Raw genomic sequence first — 19283 nt, 5'->3', positions numbered from 1 at the left:
TTATTACATATTCTTAATTATTTTTCATTATTTACTAAATTTAATAAATTTTGTTAATATATATTTGTAACATTAAATGGTTTGACTAGTAATTTAATTGGTCAGATCAGCTGAACTATGAACTATGAACCAATAACTTTTGTTGATTTCTCGTCAAGTTTTTTAAAACATTGAGCAAAGTGATTGTTTTTCCTGAAATGGTTGGCGAAGGCCAGCTACTTTTCTATGCAGCTTTTTCATTTAAATCGACATATATAAATTGTTTATGTACATAGTATGCACAATGATTTGATTTGATTTGATTTGATTTGATTTGATTTGAACGAGTAGATTTACAGGAAATTTGATGTTGACTATTGTTTATGTGACTCGTCACTTAAGAGATATGCACATCAGCACATGAATCATGATTGATGGTTCGTAGCTTTTATTCTATTGCTATTCTTTTCAACTATGTTTATGTCTTGAACAACCATGTAAAGCATTTTGTTTTCAAGATTATCTTCTAATCAACAAATTTATACTATTTCAAAAGAATATGCACTTTTAATTTGGCACTAATTTTAATACTCAATTGATAAATTAAGTAAGAGAGAAATAGAAAGAAAAAGTAATTAGTAAAGTATTATTAATGGAGAATTGGTCTCACCTCAATAGAGAGAAAATTGTTTTCAAATTTAGAAGGACATATTATTCTGAGATAGATTAAAAAGGAAATAATGCATATTCTTGTGAGACAGGTGGAGCATTGAACAAGACTGACTTATACTCCCTCTGTCCCATTAGAAATGAAACATTTTCCTTTTTGGTTTGTCTCATTAAAAATGAAATGTTTATAAAAATGAAAACAATACTCTCTCTACTTTTTCTTCTCTCTTATTTTACTCTCTCTTCATTAACTCACAAACAATACTATATAAAATTCTGTTCCGAAAAGCAAATGTTACATATTTAATGGGACGGAGGAAGTATATTACAATAGATTTTTCTATATGTTTTCGAGCTATTGCATATCACTCTAAAATACAAAACCCATTAATTTTCATCGTCAAAAAATACTACCACTATTAAGGCACATATGATATTGCTACTCCCTCACTCTGGGATTAATGTTTCACTTTGAGTCAACGTGAATTTTAACTTTTATATAATATAAAGAAGGATGAGTGAAAATTGTTAGTGTAATATGAATCTTATTTTCAGTATGAAAATTATGAAAACGTATTAAGTAAATTAAATAAAGTGAGAATAGAATAAATAGCTAATTAAGAAAATAAAATAGAAAATAGAATAAGCTATAAAGTAAAGTAGATGAGAGAATAAAGTAAAAGATATTAAGTTTGTTGGATAATGTCGACTATAAAATAACTCAATTATTAAGATGACCTAAAAAGGTATATGACTCAACACTAATTGATTGGATAGTGTGGGTATGTTTGTTTGTGTAAAATGTGTATCATAGGCACTAAACAGAATGAACGTCAGTTCATTTTCTACAATATGATGTCATTTTGATTGATATCTGATGCCTCGTAAGTAAGTCATTATAATCAATTAATATATATGAATTAATAACCCCAAATCGAATTGCTTCGGCATTGGGTCAAACGTGTGAAGGCCATTACATCGACAACAGAAATGTCACGCATATGTAAGAGAGTATATAATAAAGGACATAATAATGCAACCACAAGGGTGCGTTATGGTGACACCAATTTTAAAGTGACAACGTACCACCAAACTTGTGCTGCCACACGGTACGTTATCCTGCAATATTAGGGGCGTATCCTGCAATATTCATTAGTAGGCGTTTTAGATGAATTTCTACAGCATGATAGTAATAGGTGGATTGCAGTGTAGATTGCTGAGTATTGCATTATCGTCCACCCCCACCCCGTCCCGCAATACGAACCCTATTTGATTTTGTCACAAGAAATGTAAATAAAAGTGTGTTGAATAAGCTAGTGGAATAGGGGTTCCACTTTTATGTATTAGTTTTATAATAAAAAGTAAGTGAAATAAGTTTGTGGGATGTGAGGCCTACTTACCATTTATGGTAAAAGTGAAATAAGACTCTTACTATGGGACGAACCGAAATGACAAAACATGACTGTTATTGTGGGACAGATAGAGTATAATGCAAAATAAACTATATACAAAAGAAATCAGTCTATATATGCGACGACCACATCTTACTAGTGATAGTGAGCGTGGCTTAAGTGTGACTAAATAAAACGTGAAGATGGAGAGAAGCATAGATAGTGGATCAAGCTCAAACATATGTTTTCAATGTACGAAAGTGGTACATGGCCAATCAAATTCAGAGTACGATAACTGGTCTGGGAAATCCTAGTACAAAACTACTAGTGCAGCGGAAGAGTCTAAGACAAAGGAGCATGCATGAAGACACACTTCTTAGGGTATCCTAATGCCACTTATTATTACCATTGCTCAACACCGTCGCCCCTCAATCACGTTCAACCTGCACGTTAGAAAAGACATGCAAGGCTGAGTACTTGATATACTCAGTGGGCACGTAGCCTAAAACATAATTTTCATAAAAGTTTTGTCAGTCACAGTTGAGTGCACACGGGGTTTTAACTTAAAAGGCCTGAGTCACTAAAATTACTTTCATTCGTAAAATTGATTGCGCAATCACATAACATAGATACCATATCTGAAACGTATGTGAACTGGGAATGTAGCCACATTCCACGACAGTCACTGGACCGGCCAACTCGAAAGCTAGCTCACGATCCCCATATGTGTACACTAGTCCAAGTAGGGTTTGCGGCCTACTGGGACCCGAATTTGATTAAACATAATTGACATAACCAAACAGATAGATATTCATAAAACAAAACATGGCATGACAAAACATGTATAACAATTTTCACATAATCGTGCTAAAAGTCATATTTAAAAAGAAAACCTACCTCAAAAGCGTAATTCCTTAACTGAAAGTTTATTGACTTGGTCTTACTCGACGTGCGAAGACGTCCCTTAGAAAAATAAAGTATACTTAAATTAGGCTTTAAGAAGCCAAATAAACTTAGCGTGAATGCTTCCTAAGTGCATGATCATTTTATTCTTCTTATTTCATAGAAAAGTCTTTGTTCATTAATTAAATCGAGAGATTTAATTTATGTGGGGGCTTACAAAACTATTTGTTTAACAAAGAGAGCATTACCTTCTATGCAAAATTATTAATGACAGCTCAGTGGCATGTTCGATTCTCACACATCTACAAAGAAGGAAACAGAGCCGCTGATTTCCTGGCAGGTAAGGGGGTCTAGACCCCTGCCCTTACATATTTTGATCCAATCTCTGCGCCTCGGTACCTGAAGGCGCTAGTTAGGATAGACCAGCTTGGATATCCTAACTTCCGCTTCCGACGTAGAGATGTGGGTTGATCTAGCTCTTCTGGTGGTTGGTTTTGGTCCGTTTTCGTTTCTCCCTTTAGTGTATTTAGTCATCTTTTTTCCACTTGATAGAATGGAGGATCCCGACTTGTGGGACCCCTATTTTGCACCTTCATGTTCTTGTTTAGATCTTAGTCACTTTTGGGCTAAGATCATATTTTTGGAACATTACATTTTGATTTTATTTACGGATTGGGGGTCTGCTTAAACCCCCCGCCCACAAAGGGCGTTTCTGATTAAAAAAAAATTATTAAAGCATTAAACTAAATCCGAGGTTTATATTCATCATCACAGAAAATAATTAGCGAATCATTACTTATCATCAATTATTCGATCGTACAACTTAGGAGAGCCCATGATTTAACTAGGCACAGTCGGCCAAACTTGAAAATAAATTAGTCCATTTCTGATTAAATCTTTATTACTAGCCCCTCTTCTTCTTCCTATTTATTTCCCTCAGCCCAACTAAAAAAAAAGTAACAAACAGCCCAAAGTTCTAATAAATTCTTTAGCCCACACTTTCATTTAAAGAGGCCCAAAAGCAAATTAAAAGGAAAAGGCCCAACTACTACTTTCTTCATCCCCCCATCGGTCTCCCTCTCCCACTTCCAATTTTTCCCAAATTGAACATAAAAATCCCTAGACCCTCCTCTCTCTTATTCTCGGCTCCCCTTCTCGCCGTCGAAGGTCACTGCTCCAGTCGGCGCCTCCTCTGCGCCGCTGGAGTTCGCTTCTTCTTCCTTCTTCCATTTCTTTTCGGCATCTCCGAGGACAGCTGCGAGGCACGCGAGTTTCCTGCTTCCAGTGCCGGCGCCTTTCCTTCGTCACCGCCTCTGCTTCGCGACTAGCCGCCGCCGAGGCAGTCAGGCTCTTCACAGGGCGGGTCGTCGCCTGCTCATCTCACGACCGCCGCTGCGCGTCGGGAATCGCCTACGGTCTCGACTCTCAACCGCACCTGATGCTCCACCGTCGGGTCGCCGCTGTCTCGCAGTCAGCGCCGCCATCTCCGACAAAACCCCTGAAGCTAAGTCTTCTATCTTAGTTTATTTTCAATTAGGCCTCTCGGGGCAGTAACTATGGAGGGTCTCTATTTGTTGTTGGGAAAAATTTTGGATCCTTCTTGGGCTAAAAGTGGTTCATCAAATTAGTGCTTGAGAACAGGGCACAATTCCACGAATGTACGTCATGGGAGATGATATCCGCCATTTGTACCCGAAAAAAAAACGTTTCCAGTGATGGGAAAGACGTGTGAGCCTCTTGCGTGTTTTAACCAAACACGCGATAGTCTCTGCGTGTATACAAGACACGCGTTACTCTCATGCGTGTTTTAATTAAACACGCATCAAGCTCATGCGTGTTTGAATGAATGAAAAATCGACGATTCTCCCCTCTTCCTTCACTCCCAGCAGCTCCCTCTCTGCACGCCCAGCGACGAGACGACACCGAATTCGTCATCTAGCCGACGAAATCGAAGTGAATCCGACATCTAGCTGCTCCCATTCTTCTTTTTAAGTGTTGTTAGGTAACTTTTTACCCTTAATTTCGATTTTAGTTGGTTATAGATTTAGGGTTCATGATTTTAGTTGAGTCCCATCAACTGATAAGACCGGCTTTGCTAGTTGGAACGCCTCTATTGCTGGCCCCAAATGCCCAAAATACGTAGCGGAACACCTTTGTATTACATTGACTCAATATAGGGTAATGCAACCACTCAACGATTGTCCCAGGATTTTGACTTTGCAACTCAGTCAGGTAGCTGGGGAGTTGCCTGAATGATCCCTCCCACCCACCATATATAAGCGCAATAGCTTTTCTGCTAGCATACCATGCTTTCTTGTAACTGATTTTCACGTGAAATTTATCTTTGATATATGTACGTACCGCAGAAGGCTTGAATTCAGCATCGTTTTCAATTTGACTTCGAATATAGGGAACAATTATGGATGATGTAAGGTTAACATGTTCACTTAGATCGTGATCTCCCATACAACAATGACGATCAACCCATGAATTGATAGACCAACTACCATCGCGTTTCTTAAACGTTGCTTTAACCTCCCAATTACATGGGTATCGTTGCCCAATTTCCTTGCCTTTTCTTTTCGGACCAAATGGGTCCCTTCAAACTGCATGCCATCTTCTTGATTTACTATCCATAACCTCATACATCCGACCTGTTCCCGCATGCCATAATGTTACAGCAGTTTTCAACTGCAATTTGCTATCAAATTTCGTTCCCACATCTATATGTCTCGGATTATCCTCATTCCAATACCACATATCTTCTTCACCCACTCCATAGTCTTCTGAAAAGTAACCTCGGCTGCCTTCACATGGTAATGATCGAAAAAATGGTAACCCTTCAGGCACGTAGTCGGGAACAGGTTGCTCCCCACGAACAGATGGTTGTACATAATTCTCAACCATCATATCAAGTGCATCGTCGTCTGTAGAATCTTCACATGATTCTGCACTATAATCAAGATCACTTGGTTGAGAACCATCGGAACCATCACAATCAGAACCATCTGAACCATCACAATTATCAGAACCATCTGAACCATCATAACCATCACATGTCACATTTGGTACATCTAGTTGTTCATCAACCTCCCTCCCAAATGTGTTGAATTCAAAGCTATGATATTCATCATCCCTCCTAGATATCCCGACATCAAAACTATGATAATCATCTCTCCTAGACGTTCCAACATCATGATGAGTGATAGGTGGTTCAAATTGCAACGCAGTAGTAACCGGAGTATATTCAATAAAAAGTTCAATTTGACGTGGATTTTCAGCAAACATATACTCCAACAAATTATCATCCACTGGTGTAGCTATATAATTCACCATTCCACTAAAAACCACAGGATGCCTCCATGTTAAATCAATCGTATGTGCATCCAAATCAATTCCAATTTTTTCACATATCATTGAAACTAGCTGATAATAAGATATCTTTTCATTCAATATAATAAATGATTTTGCACGAGGGGGATCATAAGCAACACCCAAACCTGGGAGCTGAATAATTTTCCCATCCCAATATAAACTCACAAACACCATCAAACCTGCAAAATAAGTACGACAAAACATCATATACTCTAAATTCAACATACTTAAATAAATATTGCACAAAATTAAATACGAAAATTCAATACCAAGTTCTATGCTTCGATTATATATTTAGTTTACAATGCATACATATAACTACATCAATGGCCTAAATTCAATGTTTTTCTTGTCACACAATGTCAAACCATGAACCCTAAATCTATACCTAACAAACATATAGCAATGATAATTGAAATTAATGGTCAAAAATAACACCACTTAAAATAGGAATTAGATCATCAAAATATCGGATTCACTTCGATTTTCGCCGGCTAGAGACGTTGGGCGTCGCTGAGAGTGAGCGAGGTGGAAGTGAAGTTTCTGCCGCCTGGACTGGAACATGTATCCAAGGCAAAGACGCGAGAGCGTCACACGTGTTTAAACAAAGACGCGAGAACGTCACACGTGTTTAAACAAAGACGCGAGAGCGTCACGCGTGTTTATAAAAGACGCGAGAGTGTCACGCGTGTTTATAAAAGACGCAAGAGTGTCATGCGTGTTTATAAAAGACGCGTGAGCCTCTCGCGTCTTTCCCATCACTGGAAATGTTTTTTTTCCGGGTACAAATGGCGGGTATCATCTCCCATGACGTACATTCGCGGAATTTACCCTTGAGAACAGTGCAACTGTGAACTTATTGGCTGAGTGTTGCTATTGAAAGATTTTGTATAAATTGAAGCCATGAAACTTACTAACTTGTGAAAACTTAGCATATTGTTCCTTAGAGTATTTCTTTGTGAAAACTACTTATGTTCTTGAAATTCTGATATGATTGATGTGCCTACTTATTCTTATGTGTTCATACTTCCATGTTTCTATCATGTGGAGGAAAGAGTTGTTACCTCTTGAAAGTAGCTACTGCTTTTGACTCCCCGCTGGAAAATTTTACTCACTCACTCAAAACACTACACTCTGAAAGTTGCTATGCTGCTGGAAAATTCGAAGTATGTGGGAGGGGATTTGAAGGTGGTATGGAGGGGGTTCTTATAGGCAGAGTGTAGTGTACTAAGGAGAAATAAATGGCTGATACTGCAGTTTGTCTTCATTTTGCAGCATATCCCTTTATTTGATCCACCTTGCAGCACTTTAACTTAAGAAAACTTGGTGTTTTGAGGAGTGGATGTTGCAGGCATTGCATTCACTTGCCTTCTTGGGTAAGTCCTTGGTCCTCCATAGCTAAAAAGGGGTTCTCTCTTTTCCTCTAATAAGAGCTTCTTTAATTTCCCTTGTTCCTTAGTCATTAAAGCTTGTTTCTATCTTGCAGGAGGGAAATGTGACTTGGCTGCCACCTTGCTGTCCGAGACATGGGCTCGCTGCCCTGGGCATGACGGGCTGATCGGACCCGGGTCATGGAGGGGTGTGATTTGGGCTTGGGTAAAAGATGCCCAAATTGCAAGCAATATAAGATTTTAATTTCTTAAGCTTGTTGGCCCATTCATGAGTATTTTGTAATAGTATCTAATATTCTTTTTGTTCCATTCATAACCCACACGTAAGATGATCATGTAGGTTAATGTATTATTCGAGATGTATGCGAACACTTTAGTTCGTTAAGGACGTCTTCATATTCTTGCTCAACGTTCATTATATTTCATAAACATACATTAGATTGTTTTAGTTAGTTCGATTCTCACTTAAAATTTTGTTTCGCGAACTAACAACACTAAGTATCAACAAAAGGGGTAACGAGTTTCATTTATTTCAACAAAACAAGAGAGCGAGATTTGTCTAGTTCGACATTAAATATAAAAAAAAGGGTAATAAAGGAGCGGGCATTACAATATATACAATGCAAATTAAACATTCTATGCCTTTAATGCAATACTCAATAACCTATACTGCAATTCACCTATTACTATCATGCAATCTATAGAAATCCATCTAAACCCCTGCTAATGAATATTGCAGGATACACCCATAATATTACATGATAATGTACCACGTGGCAGCACCAAATTAGTGATACGTTATCACTTTAAGAAGGATTGTCAATAAGACCCTGCAATCACATTTATTTGTGACTTCTTCGTAAATGTGAAAAGTGCCATATACATCATCCCACACAGCAAAGTGGCATTTTTTCTAGAAAATTTAAAAGAGGAGGCCCGGTAACTGAGTGGCGAAGCCCCTTAATTTCATCTATAAATGAAACAAATTAACGACTTTTGTATGGAGCTTTTCCATTTAAATCAACACATATAAAATATGTTTATGAAAACAAAGTGGTGATTTTATTTAATGTGAAAGAAAGATAAGTGGGATTGTAACGGAAATTTGTGGATGATTGTCGTGACATGTTGTGTATGCATATATTAAGCACATGATTGATGGGTCGTAGCTTTATTCTAGTGCTATTCTATTCGACTTTGTTTACGTCTTTTGACAACCATGTTATGCTAATCCCTTTTTATCAAAATCGAAAAAGCAAGATTATCTTTTATGCTAACACATTTGTATTGATAAAGATTGATCTAAGGTGAACTCCAAGTAGGCATTAAATTTTGTTTTTGGCGAAAAAAACTTTTCAAATCAAATTATAAATTTAAACTCTTTTTTGAGTTTTTTTAAGTAACAACACTAAATATGAGTCTACTACAAAAAATTTGTGAGATACATATATTAAAAATAGTGTTAAATATAATTTTATCGTAAATGCTTGAGATAAAATTACTTTTTCATGTGACATATACTCAAAAATAGGTTTGAGTTTAGTTTATATGATTGGAGATGACCTTACAATCTATTTCTCGATATGTTTTTGGGCTATTTTACATATCATTGTAAAATGCGCAGTCTGGTAATTTTCATAGTTAAAAAAAACTATTTCCTTCGTCTCACAACAAGAGTTTACTTTTGTTATTTCGGTCCGTCCAACATAAAAGTTCACTTTCACTTTTATTATAAATGATAAGTAGGTCGCACATTTTCCTAACTCACCACTTACATTTCATTGTAAACCAATAGATATAAAAGTGAAATCCATATTTCACTAATCAACCTACTTTTACTTTAAATTTCTTAAAACTCACACCAAGTCAAAGTTGACTCATGTTGCAAGGAGGAGGGAGTACTACTATTAAGTCGCGAGTGATATGGTATGCTATTCCATCTTCGGTATTAAATGTTCTACTCCCTCCGTCCCAACTAAGTTGAGTCGTATTCCCTTTTGGGATGTCCTAACTAAATTGAGTCATTTCCTTTTTTGACAAAAATCAAAACACATAATCACTCTTACTTTATTCCGTCACTTACTTTACTCTCTCTTTATCTTTCCTACTTTATTTCTCTCTCTTACTTTTCAAAAAAAAATCTTAATCTTCGTGCCCAAAAATTTTGACTCAACTTAATTAGAACGGATGGAGTACTTTAAACCAACAAGAGTTTTATAAAAGAGAATGAGTGAAAAAATTAATGTAATGTGAATCTTATATTTGACATGAAAATTAAGGAAAAATATTTAATGCATAAAATGAAGTGAGAATAAAATACGTAAGTATTGAGAAAATAAAATAGAAAAGAAAATAAAGCATAAGAAAGAAAGTAAGATAGAGAATAAAGATACATAATAAAGTAAGAGAGATTTAATTTGTTGGATATTGTCAAAAAGAAAAATGACTCAGATAATAGGATTATCCAATAAAAATGCAACTCAATACTAATCGGATAGATGAAGTATTAAATTTATAATAAAAATAAATGACTTAAATTAGTGAAGTAAAAAGTCTATTTACCAAAGTATTAAAAGTGAAATGAGACATTAAGTGATGAGTGTCTAAAAATAAAATATACTAAAAAATTTATTAATAAACAAAGTTAGTACTCTCTCCATCCCATTGCAAGTGATTGATTTCCCTTTTATGATTGTCCCATTATAAACAATTAATTTTCATTTTTTTTAAAACAACACATTTACTCTTTCTTATTTTATTTTTTTCTTACTTTACTCTCTAGCTATACCTCACATAATATATTCTTTCCACTTCACTCAATAAATAACATTTTATTAAATTGTGTACCGAAAAGAAATTAATCAACTAATGGAGTGTAAGAATAGGTGAATTATTGTTGTGACATAATAGAGCAATTGTGTAATCGAGACAAACAGAAATGTAAGGAGACACATAATTTACGTGGTTCACCAACGTTGTGTTGGCTACATCCACAGACATGAAACGAAGAATAAATTTTTTTCAAATAACAGAGTTATGAGTCATACTTTTATATAAATAGGCACACAGAAGACAACAAGACTATATAAATAGGCACACAGAGAACAACAAGACCCATGTTTGACTAAGCGGTAAACAGTACAGATTCAAGACATACTAACAATTATTATTGTTATTATACTAATAATAATAATAATTTTTTTTTGTGTTAACGGTTGAAGCAATGAGTTCAGATAGATTCAACGCTAGTTAATAATTTCGCATACATTAAATGAAGGAATTACCTTCCTAACTAACACCTCACAATAATCCATATATTACTTGTAGAAACCAGTCATGTCTGTCTCATATCATTGTTATGGATAAATATTTATCAGATCATCGAGATAATATATTCCTAGCATGAGTTCCATTTTTATTCGTACGTTCTAAAAAATATAGTCATTCAAATTTAACAAAGATGCCATTTTCTACAAACAGAAAAGAGTAATAGTAAAAACAGAAAGATGTACCTTCTACTGTCCATCAATCCATCCACTATTAATTGTCACTAATTTCCTTTAGTCTGTGTGCTAATATTTATCACATTTAATTTTAACTATTTTTAGTAATGAACTTCAAATTTCATTAATGCATTCTCACTTATACTATAAAACTAATAGAGTGTAATAAAAGTAAAACTCATATTCTACTAATTTTATTAACACACTTTACATCACATTTCTTAAAACTCGCGCCGGATCAAAGTGTACCAATTAACGACGGATGAGGGAGTATGCCATTTAATCAAACAACAATTGTGGAGAGAGAAGCAACAAAATCAAGTTCATAGAGCCCCCAAACAAGAGCGGCGGAGGAGACCGCCACCGGCAGCGGCCCGAACAGCCACAGCAAAAGCGGCAAAGCCATACAAAACACCCTATTCCCGACCACCGCCATCGCAAACCCCCTCTCCACCACCGCCTCCGTGTACCCTCCTCCCCCGGGCGCGAACTCCCCGATTGCGTTGATCAAGAAGTTCGCGTCCACCAAGAACCCGACCGCCATCGAGCTGCAGAGGAAGCTCGCCAGCAGGAACAGCGACGACGACGCGTACTTGAGCACCATGATCCTCGGCGACTGCGACCCGAAGAGGCTCGACGAGGCGAGGAGGCCCGCGGCGTTGAAGGCGTTGTTGGTGAGGGCGGCGAGGCAGAGCGTGATGATCACGGTGACCGTGGCGGTGAGGATGGCGAACATCAGGCTGTTCCGGAGGCTCTGGACGGCGAGCATGCCCTTCTTGTCGTCGCCCTGGTTGAGCTGGCGGAGCCATGAGCGGCGCTTGAGCATGTTCATGCCGATTGTGGTTTGGGAGGGTTTGGTTTTGAGCTTTTGCCATAGGTAGGCGTGGTAGCCTATTGTGAGGAAGAGGCTCATTGGGACTATTATGCTCTCTACATACACTATCGTATTGTTGTTGTTGCTATTGCTTTTGCTTCCCATCTTCATCTACCTAGCTTCTTTGTCATGGACTTGTCCCATTTTTGTATTGGATTTTGATTGGATTTGGAGTAGGATTTCCACTAATTGTTAGTGGATTTGTTTGTCACTTGCCACATATTAAAGAAAGCTAGCATGCACCTCGTGGATTACCTAATTCACATATTTGGAAATGATATGATACACCTCCTATTCTAGTATTTGGTTTTCATTTATATAGTATTATTTTGTGAATTAGGATTAGAGATAATTTAGTAAAGTTGAGGTTATTTCCATTTTATACAATATGTCACTTTTAGTAAGACAATCCAAAAAGGGAAATATATCAATTTTAATGGAACATATATTATTAGTGTTGATTTCCTTATTCAAATGCTATATTATATGTATGGATAATTAGCATGTGACAATATTAGAGTTTTACGAAATAGGGGGATAAGTGTTATTATTGAATTGCCGATCCTAGCATCTGTTTAGGATGTCCTCCATCTCGGTGTGTGGTCCTCATTCTTCTCTTTATGTTGTCAATTTTGGAACAAATAGCCGCCATTTCCTTTGCCAAAGTATCCATGGCGGTAGTGTTTGCTGCAGTTGTTCTCCTTGAATTATGCCTTTCCTTTGATAAACTTTTACTATTATCACCCAATTCTTCTATCACTTCCATGCCTATATTTCCTCAACCTTTCAAAAATGCTATTTGTCCCTCCCTGAATACAAAAGATTAGCCATTTTTTCGTTGTAACCATTTAAAGGTATTCCTACCTGATGGTCTATTCCAAAATCATGGTTGGGACACAATTGCGGAGAAATGCTTTGAATCCCGTGAGGACTTCATACAAGGGCGTCGCGTGTCTATCTCATCCTTAAATTGCAGTATGGTGCATGGAGGGTAGTATTTATCCCAAAACAAGTTGACTATGCCATCCCTTTAGGTCATGCTATCTATCTAACAGAATGAATAAGAGAGAATGAAAAGAGTATTATTCTCATAAGATTATCATCCACCTCATTTAGCTTGGTCATGTTCGTGATTTCTTAGAATTTGGTCAACTAGCAGTTAGCATCCTAAGTGTCTCTTCCAACAAAGGCATTCTGCTCTAGTCGATTGATTAGCGGAATCCTCAGCTCGAAATTGTAGGCATCTACTTTTGGATCTGCAGGCACAACTATCATGGGTATATAAATTTCTTACCAGAGAGTTTGCTTCTATGTGTGCATCTGATACGATCCCCATGCACGAACCGCATCAGCCGGTCGAAGAGTCCGCACGCGAGGCCGAAGGGACGGAGGAAACGCCGACGATTATGGAGAGGGACATGCAACCGTCGATCGCGACGACCAAGAGAAGGAGGAACCGACGGCCGCCCGACTTGTTCGGAGATTACGTTCCCAAGTAGTGTTAGGAGTATTTATTTCCTTTTATTTATTTCTTATTTTTGGATATTAGCTTATTTTGGTTATTTATTTATATTGAAGAGTCGAGCGTAATTATAAGCTCCGTTTCGGGTTTTCTTTGTTGGTTCTTTCCCGAGATGCATTAGATTAGGAGTCGAACCAACCCTAGGGTCCTTTGTCTATAAATAGGGCTATGTTCATTAATTTAATCATCAATAAAATTTACGTTACTTTGCCCACAACGAAGAGTTTACTACAAACCCTAGTTTGTCGCTGCCCGACGGAGAGCCTCCGCGCACAGCCGCCACTAGAATCACCGCCCATCCTGTTGCAGGACGCCGGGAGTGTCTTTGATTGCCGAGCCATCTAGCCGCCGATCACCGGGGAGGAATTGAGTCCCTAACAGCATCTTTCTCGACAACTTGTTCATTCGGCTCATTTTGAGTTCTTCCATTTGCTACTACAAACCCTAGTTTGCCGCTGCCTGGCGGAGAGCCTCCGCGCACAGCCGCCACTAGAATCACCGCCGATCCTGTTGCAGGACGCCGGGAGTGTCTTTGATCGCCGAGCCATCTAGCCGCCGATCACCGGGGAGGAATTGAGTTCCTTAGAGCATCTTTCTCGACAACTTGATCATTCGGCTCTTTTGAGTTCTTCCATTTGCTTTTGGAGTTGTGATAAACACATAATTTGCATATTTTAAGGCCTAGATTTGGCTCGTTTTGAGTGTGGTGTATGTGAATTATATTCTTAAATTGTTTATCTTATACATTTTAATATTTTTAACGTGTCTGTTTAGTAATGATAGAAAAAAACCTAGAAAAAGATGCAAAAAGGTCGAATTTGGATACAGACCCACTAAAGCAAGCCAAACGGTCTGTTGACTCAATCTCAGGGGTGTCACTGACCAGTTTAGCGGTCGACCATCGACGTCCTGGCTGCCCACTTCGGGAATCACATGGATGAGGACCTCTCGCCCAGCGGCCCGCCGACTCACACCCAATGGTCATCAAGATTAGCACTGATACGATAATTATTATTATTATTATTCTAGGGATCAGACAGACAAAATTGGAGGTGCAGGGCTCAGTTTTTATGGTGGATCTCCATATTCTGCCTATTCACGGTCCAGATGTGATTCTGGGAATGGACTGGCTAGAGTCGTTGGGGAAGGTGACGACGGATTTCGCAGGAAAAACATTGGAATTTGTGCACGGGGAGAGCCGTATTACTTTGACGGGGGTTATGCCACCTGCCTGTAAGATAGATGGAGCCTCACTGGCGGCTTTGATGTCCCCTTCGGGAGGTGTGGAAGTATTTGAGATTATGCTCTTGGAACCGGAAACGGCTACCACCACCTCCGAGGCCCGAGAGGACTTTCCGACGGATCTTACACCAGCTATAACAGCGGTTTAGGAGACTTACAAACCGATTTTCAGCATGTCGTCCGGGATGCCACCATCGCGCCCTTATGATCATCACATACATCTGTTGCCGAGCTCGAAACCGATCAACGTCAGGCCGTACCGCTATCCATATTTCCAAAAAAATGAGATAGAGCGGCAGGTCAAGGACATGCTGGACCAGGGGATTATTCAGAGAAGCAACACCCCATTCTCTTCACCAATGCTACTGATTCGTAAGAAAGACGGATCTTTTCGCTTCTGCATTGATTATCGTGCGCTGAACACCGCCACTGTACCGGACCATTTTCCAATACCCACGGCGGATGAGCTTTTTGATGAAATGGGTAAGGCCTGGGTGTTTACGAAGCTCGATTTACGGTCAGGCTACCATCAGATCAGGATGCATGATGAGGATGTATTTAAAACGGCCTTTCGGACACATGACGGCCATTTCGAATTCCTGGTGATGCCTTTTGGGTTGACGAATGCCCCGTCGACTTTCCAGGCAGCAATGAACACAATTTTTCAGCCTATGCTACGGAGGTTCGTCATTGTTTTCTTCGATTACATACTGGTTTACAGCCCGACTCTGGAGGATCATGGGGAGCACTTGTCCGCTGTATTGAGGGTTTTACAAGAGAACAGTTTCTTCGTCAAGTTATCCAAATGCTCTTTCTGCAGTACTACCGTGGAATATTTGGGGCACTTGATTAGCAATGGCTCCGTGATGGCCGACCCCAACAAAATTAGCGCGATGACGGCTTGGCCGAAGCCGAAGAATGTTAGGCAACTCCGCGGTTTTTTGGGCCTAACGGGCTATTACCGTCGTTTCGTAGTGGGATACGCGCTGATTGCGTCACCCTTGACGGATCTGTTGAAAAAGGACGCGTTCGTATGGACCCCGGAGGCAGATTCTAGTTTCTTGGATCTTAAAGGAGCCATGACGACAGCCCCGGTGCTTCGTCTACCAGATTTTGAGAGGACTTTCTGCGTCGAGACGGACGCTTCTGACACGGGCATTGGCGCAGTGTTACTCCAGGATAATCACCCGATTGCTTTCTTTAGCAAGAAACTTGGGCCTCGCCGCCGGGTCGCATCCACTTACCACAAAGAATTATACGCGATTGTCGAGGCGGTGCAGAAATGGCGTCAATACCTTCTTGGGAGAGAATTCATCATTAGGAGCGATCAAAAGAGCTTGAAGGAATTGCTCCAGCAGATAGTGCAGACGCCGGAGCAGCAACTATATGTACGTAAACTCATGGGGTATAAGTTCGTTATCGAGTATAAGAAGGGGATCACGAACAAAGCAGCGGACGCGCTGTCAAGGTGTGGGGAAGACGAGCCATCCAACGCGCGTGAGTTAGCGACACCGGAGATCGAGGAGGGCCCCGATGCAGAGCGCAGCGGCACGCTTCTGGCAGCCGCGGCACATCCTATCCCGCAGCTGCTGGATTTACTTCGTCGAGAAACCGCGTCATCCCCGGAGATGCGGGAAATCACAGCCAAAGTAAAGGAGGGGCGGGCCCCGCCTCACTTATCCTTGGTGGACGGACTAGCTTTTTACAACCGCCGTATATTTGTGAGCTCGCGTTCTTCGGCACGAACGCCTATATTGACAGAATATCACAGCTCGCAATCGGCGGGTCACCCTAGGTTCGAGCGCACGTTACGCCGCGTGGCTGCAGATTTTTACTGGCCGAACATGAAGAAAGAGGTAAAGAGGTTTATGGAAGCTTGCATCGTGTGCCAGACCATGAAATACTCTACCCAGAAGTCGGCCGGGTTGTTACAGCCGCTACCAATTCCGTCCCAAGTTTGGGAGGACGTGTCCATGGACTTTATTACCAGCTTGCCTCAATCCTGCGGCTACACGGTGATCATGGTGGTCGTAGACCGTTTGTCTAAGTATGCTCATTTTGCGCCATTACCGACGAGGTTTGATGCGTGAAGGGTGGCCCATTTGTTCATCAATACGGTTGTTCGCCACCACGGTTTTCCAAAGACATTGGTCTCCGACAGGGACTCGGTATTCTTAAACTAGTGTTGGGAGGATTTGAAGCGCCTCAGTGGCACGAAACTGAACTTTTCGATGGCTTACCACCCACAATCGGACGGTCAAACGGAGGTCCGAAATAGAGGTTTGGAACAGTATCTACGAGCGTTCACAGCCGATCGACCATCCAAATGGGCAAATTTTCTTCCTTGGGCAGAGCTAGCTTTGAATTGCTTCCATCATGCAGGTTTGGGCATGTCTCCATATAAGGCCCTCTATGGCCGAGAGCCATCGAGTTTGATTTTTGCGGCTCCATCGAGGTCGACGCCTCCGTCAGCGGCGGAAGTGATCCGGCAACGAGGAGAGTTATTGGTGGAGTTGCGACGGAATTTAGAGCGCGCCCAGCAGCGAATGCGCGAGTCGGCCAACAAACACCGTCGAAATTTAGAGTTTGAGGTGGGCGACTTAGTCTTATTGAAGCTCCAGCCGTATCGGCAACATTCGGTGGCTCGTCCTCAGTCGGCCAAGCTGGCGCGTCGATACTATGGTCCGTTTGAGGTGTTGGAGCGTATTGGGAAAGTCGCGTATCGGTTACGCTTGCCGGATGGAAGTAGAATTCATAACGTCTTCCATGTGAGCCTCCTTCGCAAGTTTGTGGCGGGCGGTGACGCTGTGACTGGCATGGAGCTGCCATCGGAGTTCTTTGGAGACAGACCGGTGGTTTATCCGGTACGGGTGTTGGACAAGCGAGTATTGTGGCACGAAGATCGATCCTTGGAGCATTTTTTGGTTCGTTGGTCCGATGGTACGGAGTCACCATCGTGGGAACCACTTGAATTGGTGCAGCGCCAGTTTCCGAATGTGCTCCTTGAGGACAAGGAGGTTGCTATGGAGGGGGGAGTTGATACGATCCCCATGCAGGAACCGCATCAGCCGGTCGAAGAGTCCGCACACGAGGCCGAAGGGACGGAGGAAACGCTGACGATTATGGAGAGGGACATGCAGCCGTCGATCGCGACGACCAAGGGAAGGAGGAACCGACGGCCGCCCGACTTGTTCGGAGATTACGTTCCCAAGTAGTGTTAGAAGTATTTATTTCCTTTTATTTATTTCTTATTTTTGGATATTAGCTTATTTTGGTTATTTATTTATATTGAAGAGTCGAGCGTAATTATAAGCTCCATTTCGGGTTATCTTTGTTGGTTCTTTCCCGAGATGCATTAGGATTAGGAGTCGAACCAACCCTAGGGTCCTTAGTCTATAAATAGGGCTATGTTCATTAATTTAATCATCAATAAAAGTTAAGTTACTTTGCCCACAACGAAGAGTTTACTACAAACCCTAGTTTGTCGCTGCCCGACGGAGAGCCTCCGCGCACAGCCGCCACTAGAATCACCGCCGATCCTGTTGCAGGACGCCGGGAGTGTCTTTGATCGCCGAGCTATCTAGCCGCCGATCACCGGGGAGGAATTGAGTCCCTAACAGCATCTTTCTCGACAACTTGATCATTCGGCTCTTTTTGAGTTCTTCCATTTGCTTTTGGAGTTGTGATAAACACATAATTTGCATATTTTAAGGCCTAGATTTGGCTCGTTTTGAGTGTGGTGTATGTGAATTATATTCTTAAATTGTTTATCTTATACATTTTAATATTTTTAACGTGTCTGTTTAGTAATGATAGAAAAAACCTAGAAAAAGATGCAAAAAGGTCGAATTTGGATACAGACCCACTAAAGCAAGCCAAACAGTCTGTTGACTCAACCTAGGGGTGTCACTGACCAGTTTAGTGGTCGACCATCGACGTCCTGGCTGCCCACTTCGGGAATCACATGGATGAGGACCTCTCGCCCAGCGGCCCGCCGACTCACACCCAATGGTCATCAAGATTGGCACTGATACGATAATTATTATTATTATTATTTTTGTAGGGATAAGATCACTTAGGTTCACTAATTACCGGGACCTCTTTTATATGGCAGAGACTGAGATGGCTAATCTCAGAAGTACAAGCCAAGTTACAACACCAAGTATTACAAACAAGAACCAAACATAGAGTACAAGAATTTACAGAAAACCCTGATCTATTACAAGATTATAACCTCTTGCAATAGCACCAAACTCCTCACTGTAATTCACCTGCACACTTACCAAACTCGTTAGTAATAAGAGGAACAGATCCTATCCGGATCTAAACAGAAAAACACTGTAAACAATGAAACTTGGAACACCAAGAACAGGGGATGGCTCAGGTCGCAACAACGACTTCACAAGGGCCAGGGACCTCCTCTGCCTTATCCAA

General features: G+C 40.4%; 1 protein-coding gene and 1 long non-coding RNA gene across 2 annotated transcripts; one reads left to right on the top strand and one right to left on the bottom strand.

Annotated features, from left to right (window-relative positions):
• Positions 1–6363: 6363 nt before the first annotated feature.
• LOC121799288 lies at positions 6364–8093 on the top strand. The gene is made up of 2 exons (XR_006050236.1): positions 6364–7693; positions 7804–8093. It is a non-coding gene; the product is annotated as an uncharacterized LOC121799288 (long non-coding RNA).
• Positions 8094–11377: 3284 nt separating this feature from the next.
• Positions 11378–12300, bottom strand: LOC121798713. The gene has a single exon (XM_042197851.1). It carries the CDS (start codon positions 12194–12196, stop codon positions 11495–11497), a length of 702 nt encoding a protein of 233 aa, XP_042053785.1. The 5' UTR covers positions 12197–12300; the 3' UTR covers positions 11378–11494.
• Positions 12301–19283: the final 6983 nt, after the last annotated feature.

Source organism: Salvia splendens, chromosome 4 (genome assembly GCF_004379255.2).
Source record: "Salvia splendens isolate huo1 chromosome 4, SspV2, whole genome shotgun sequence".
In the NCBI taxonomy this organism is placed as follows: Eukaryota; Viridiplantae; Streptophyta; class Magnoliopsida; order Lamiales; family Lamiaceae; genus Salvia; species Salvia splendens.
Note: the sequence above shows the minus strand (reverse complement) of the source record. Positions and strands in the feature narration are given on the sequence as shown.

What these genes read in the sequence shown, in the direction of transcription:
- LOC121798713 (XM_042197851.1), bottom strand. Translation starts at nt 12,196, where the DNA reads ATGAAGATGGGAAGCAAAAGCAATAGCAACAACAACAATACGATAGTG.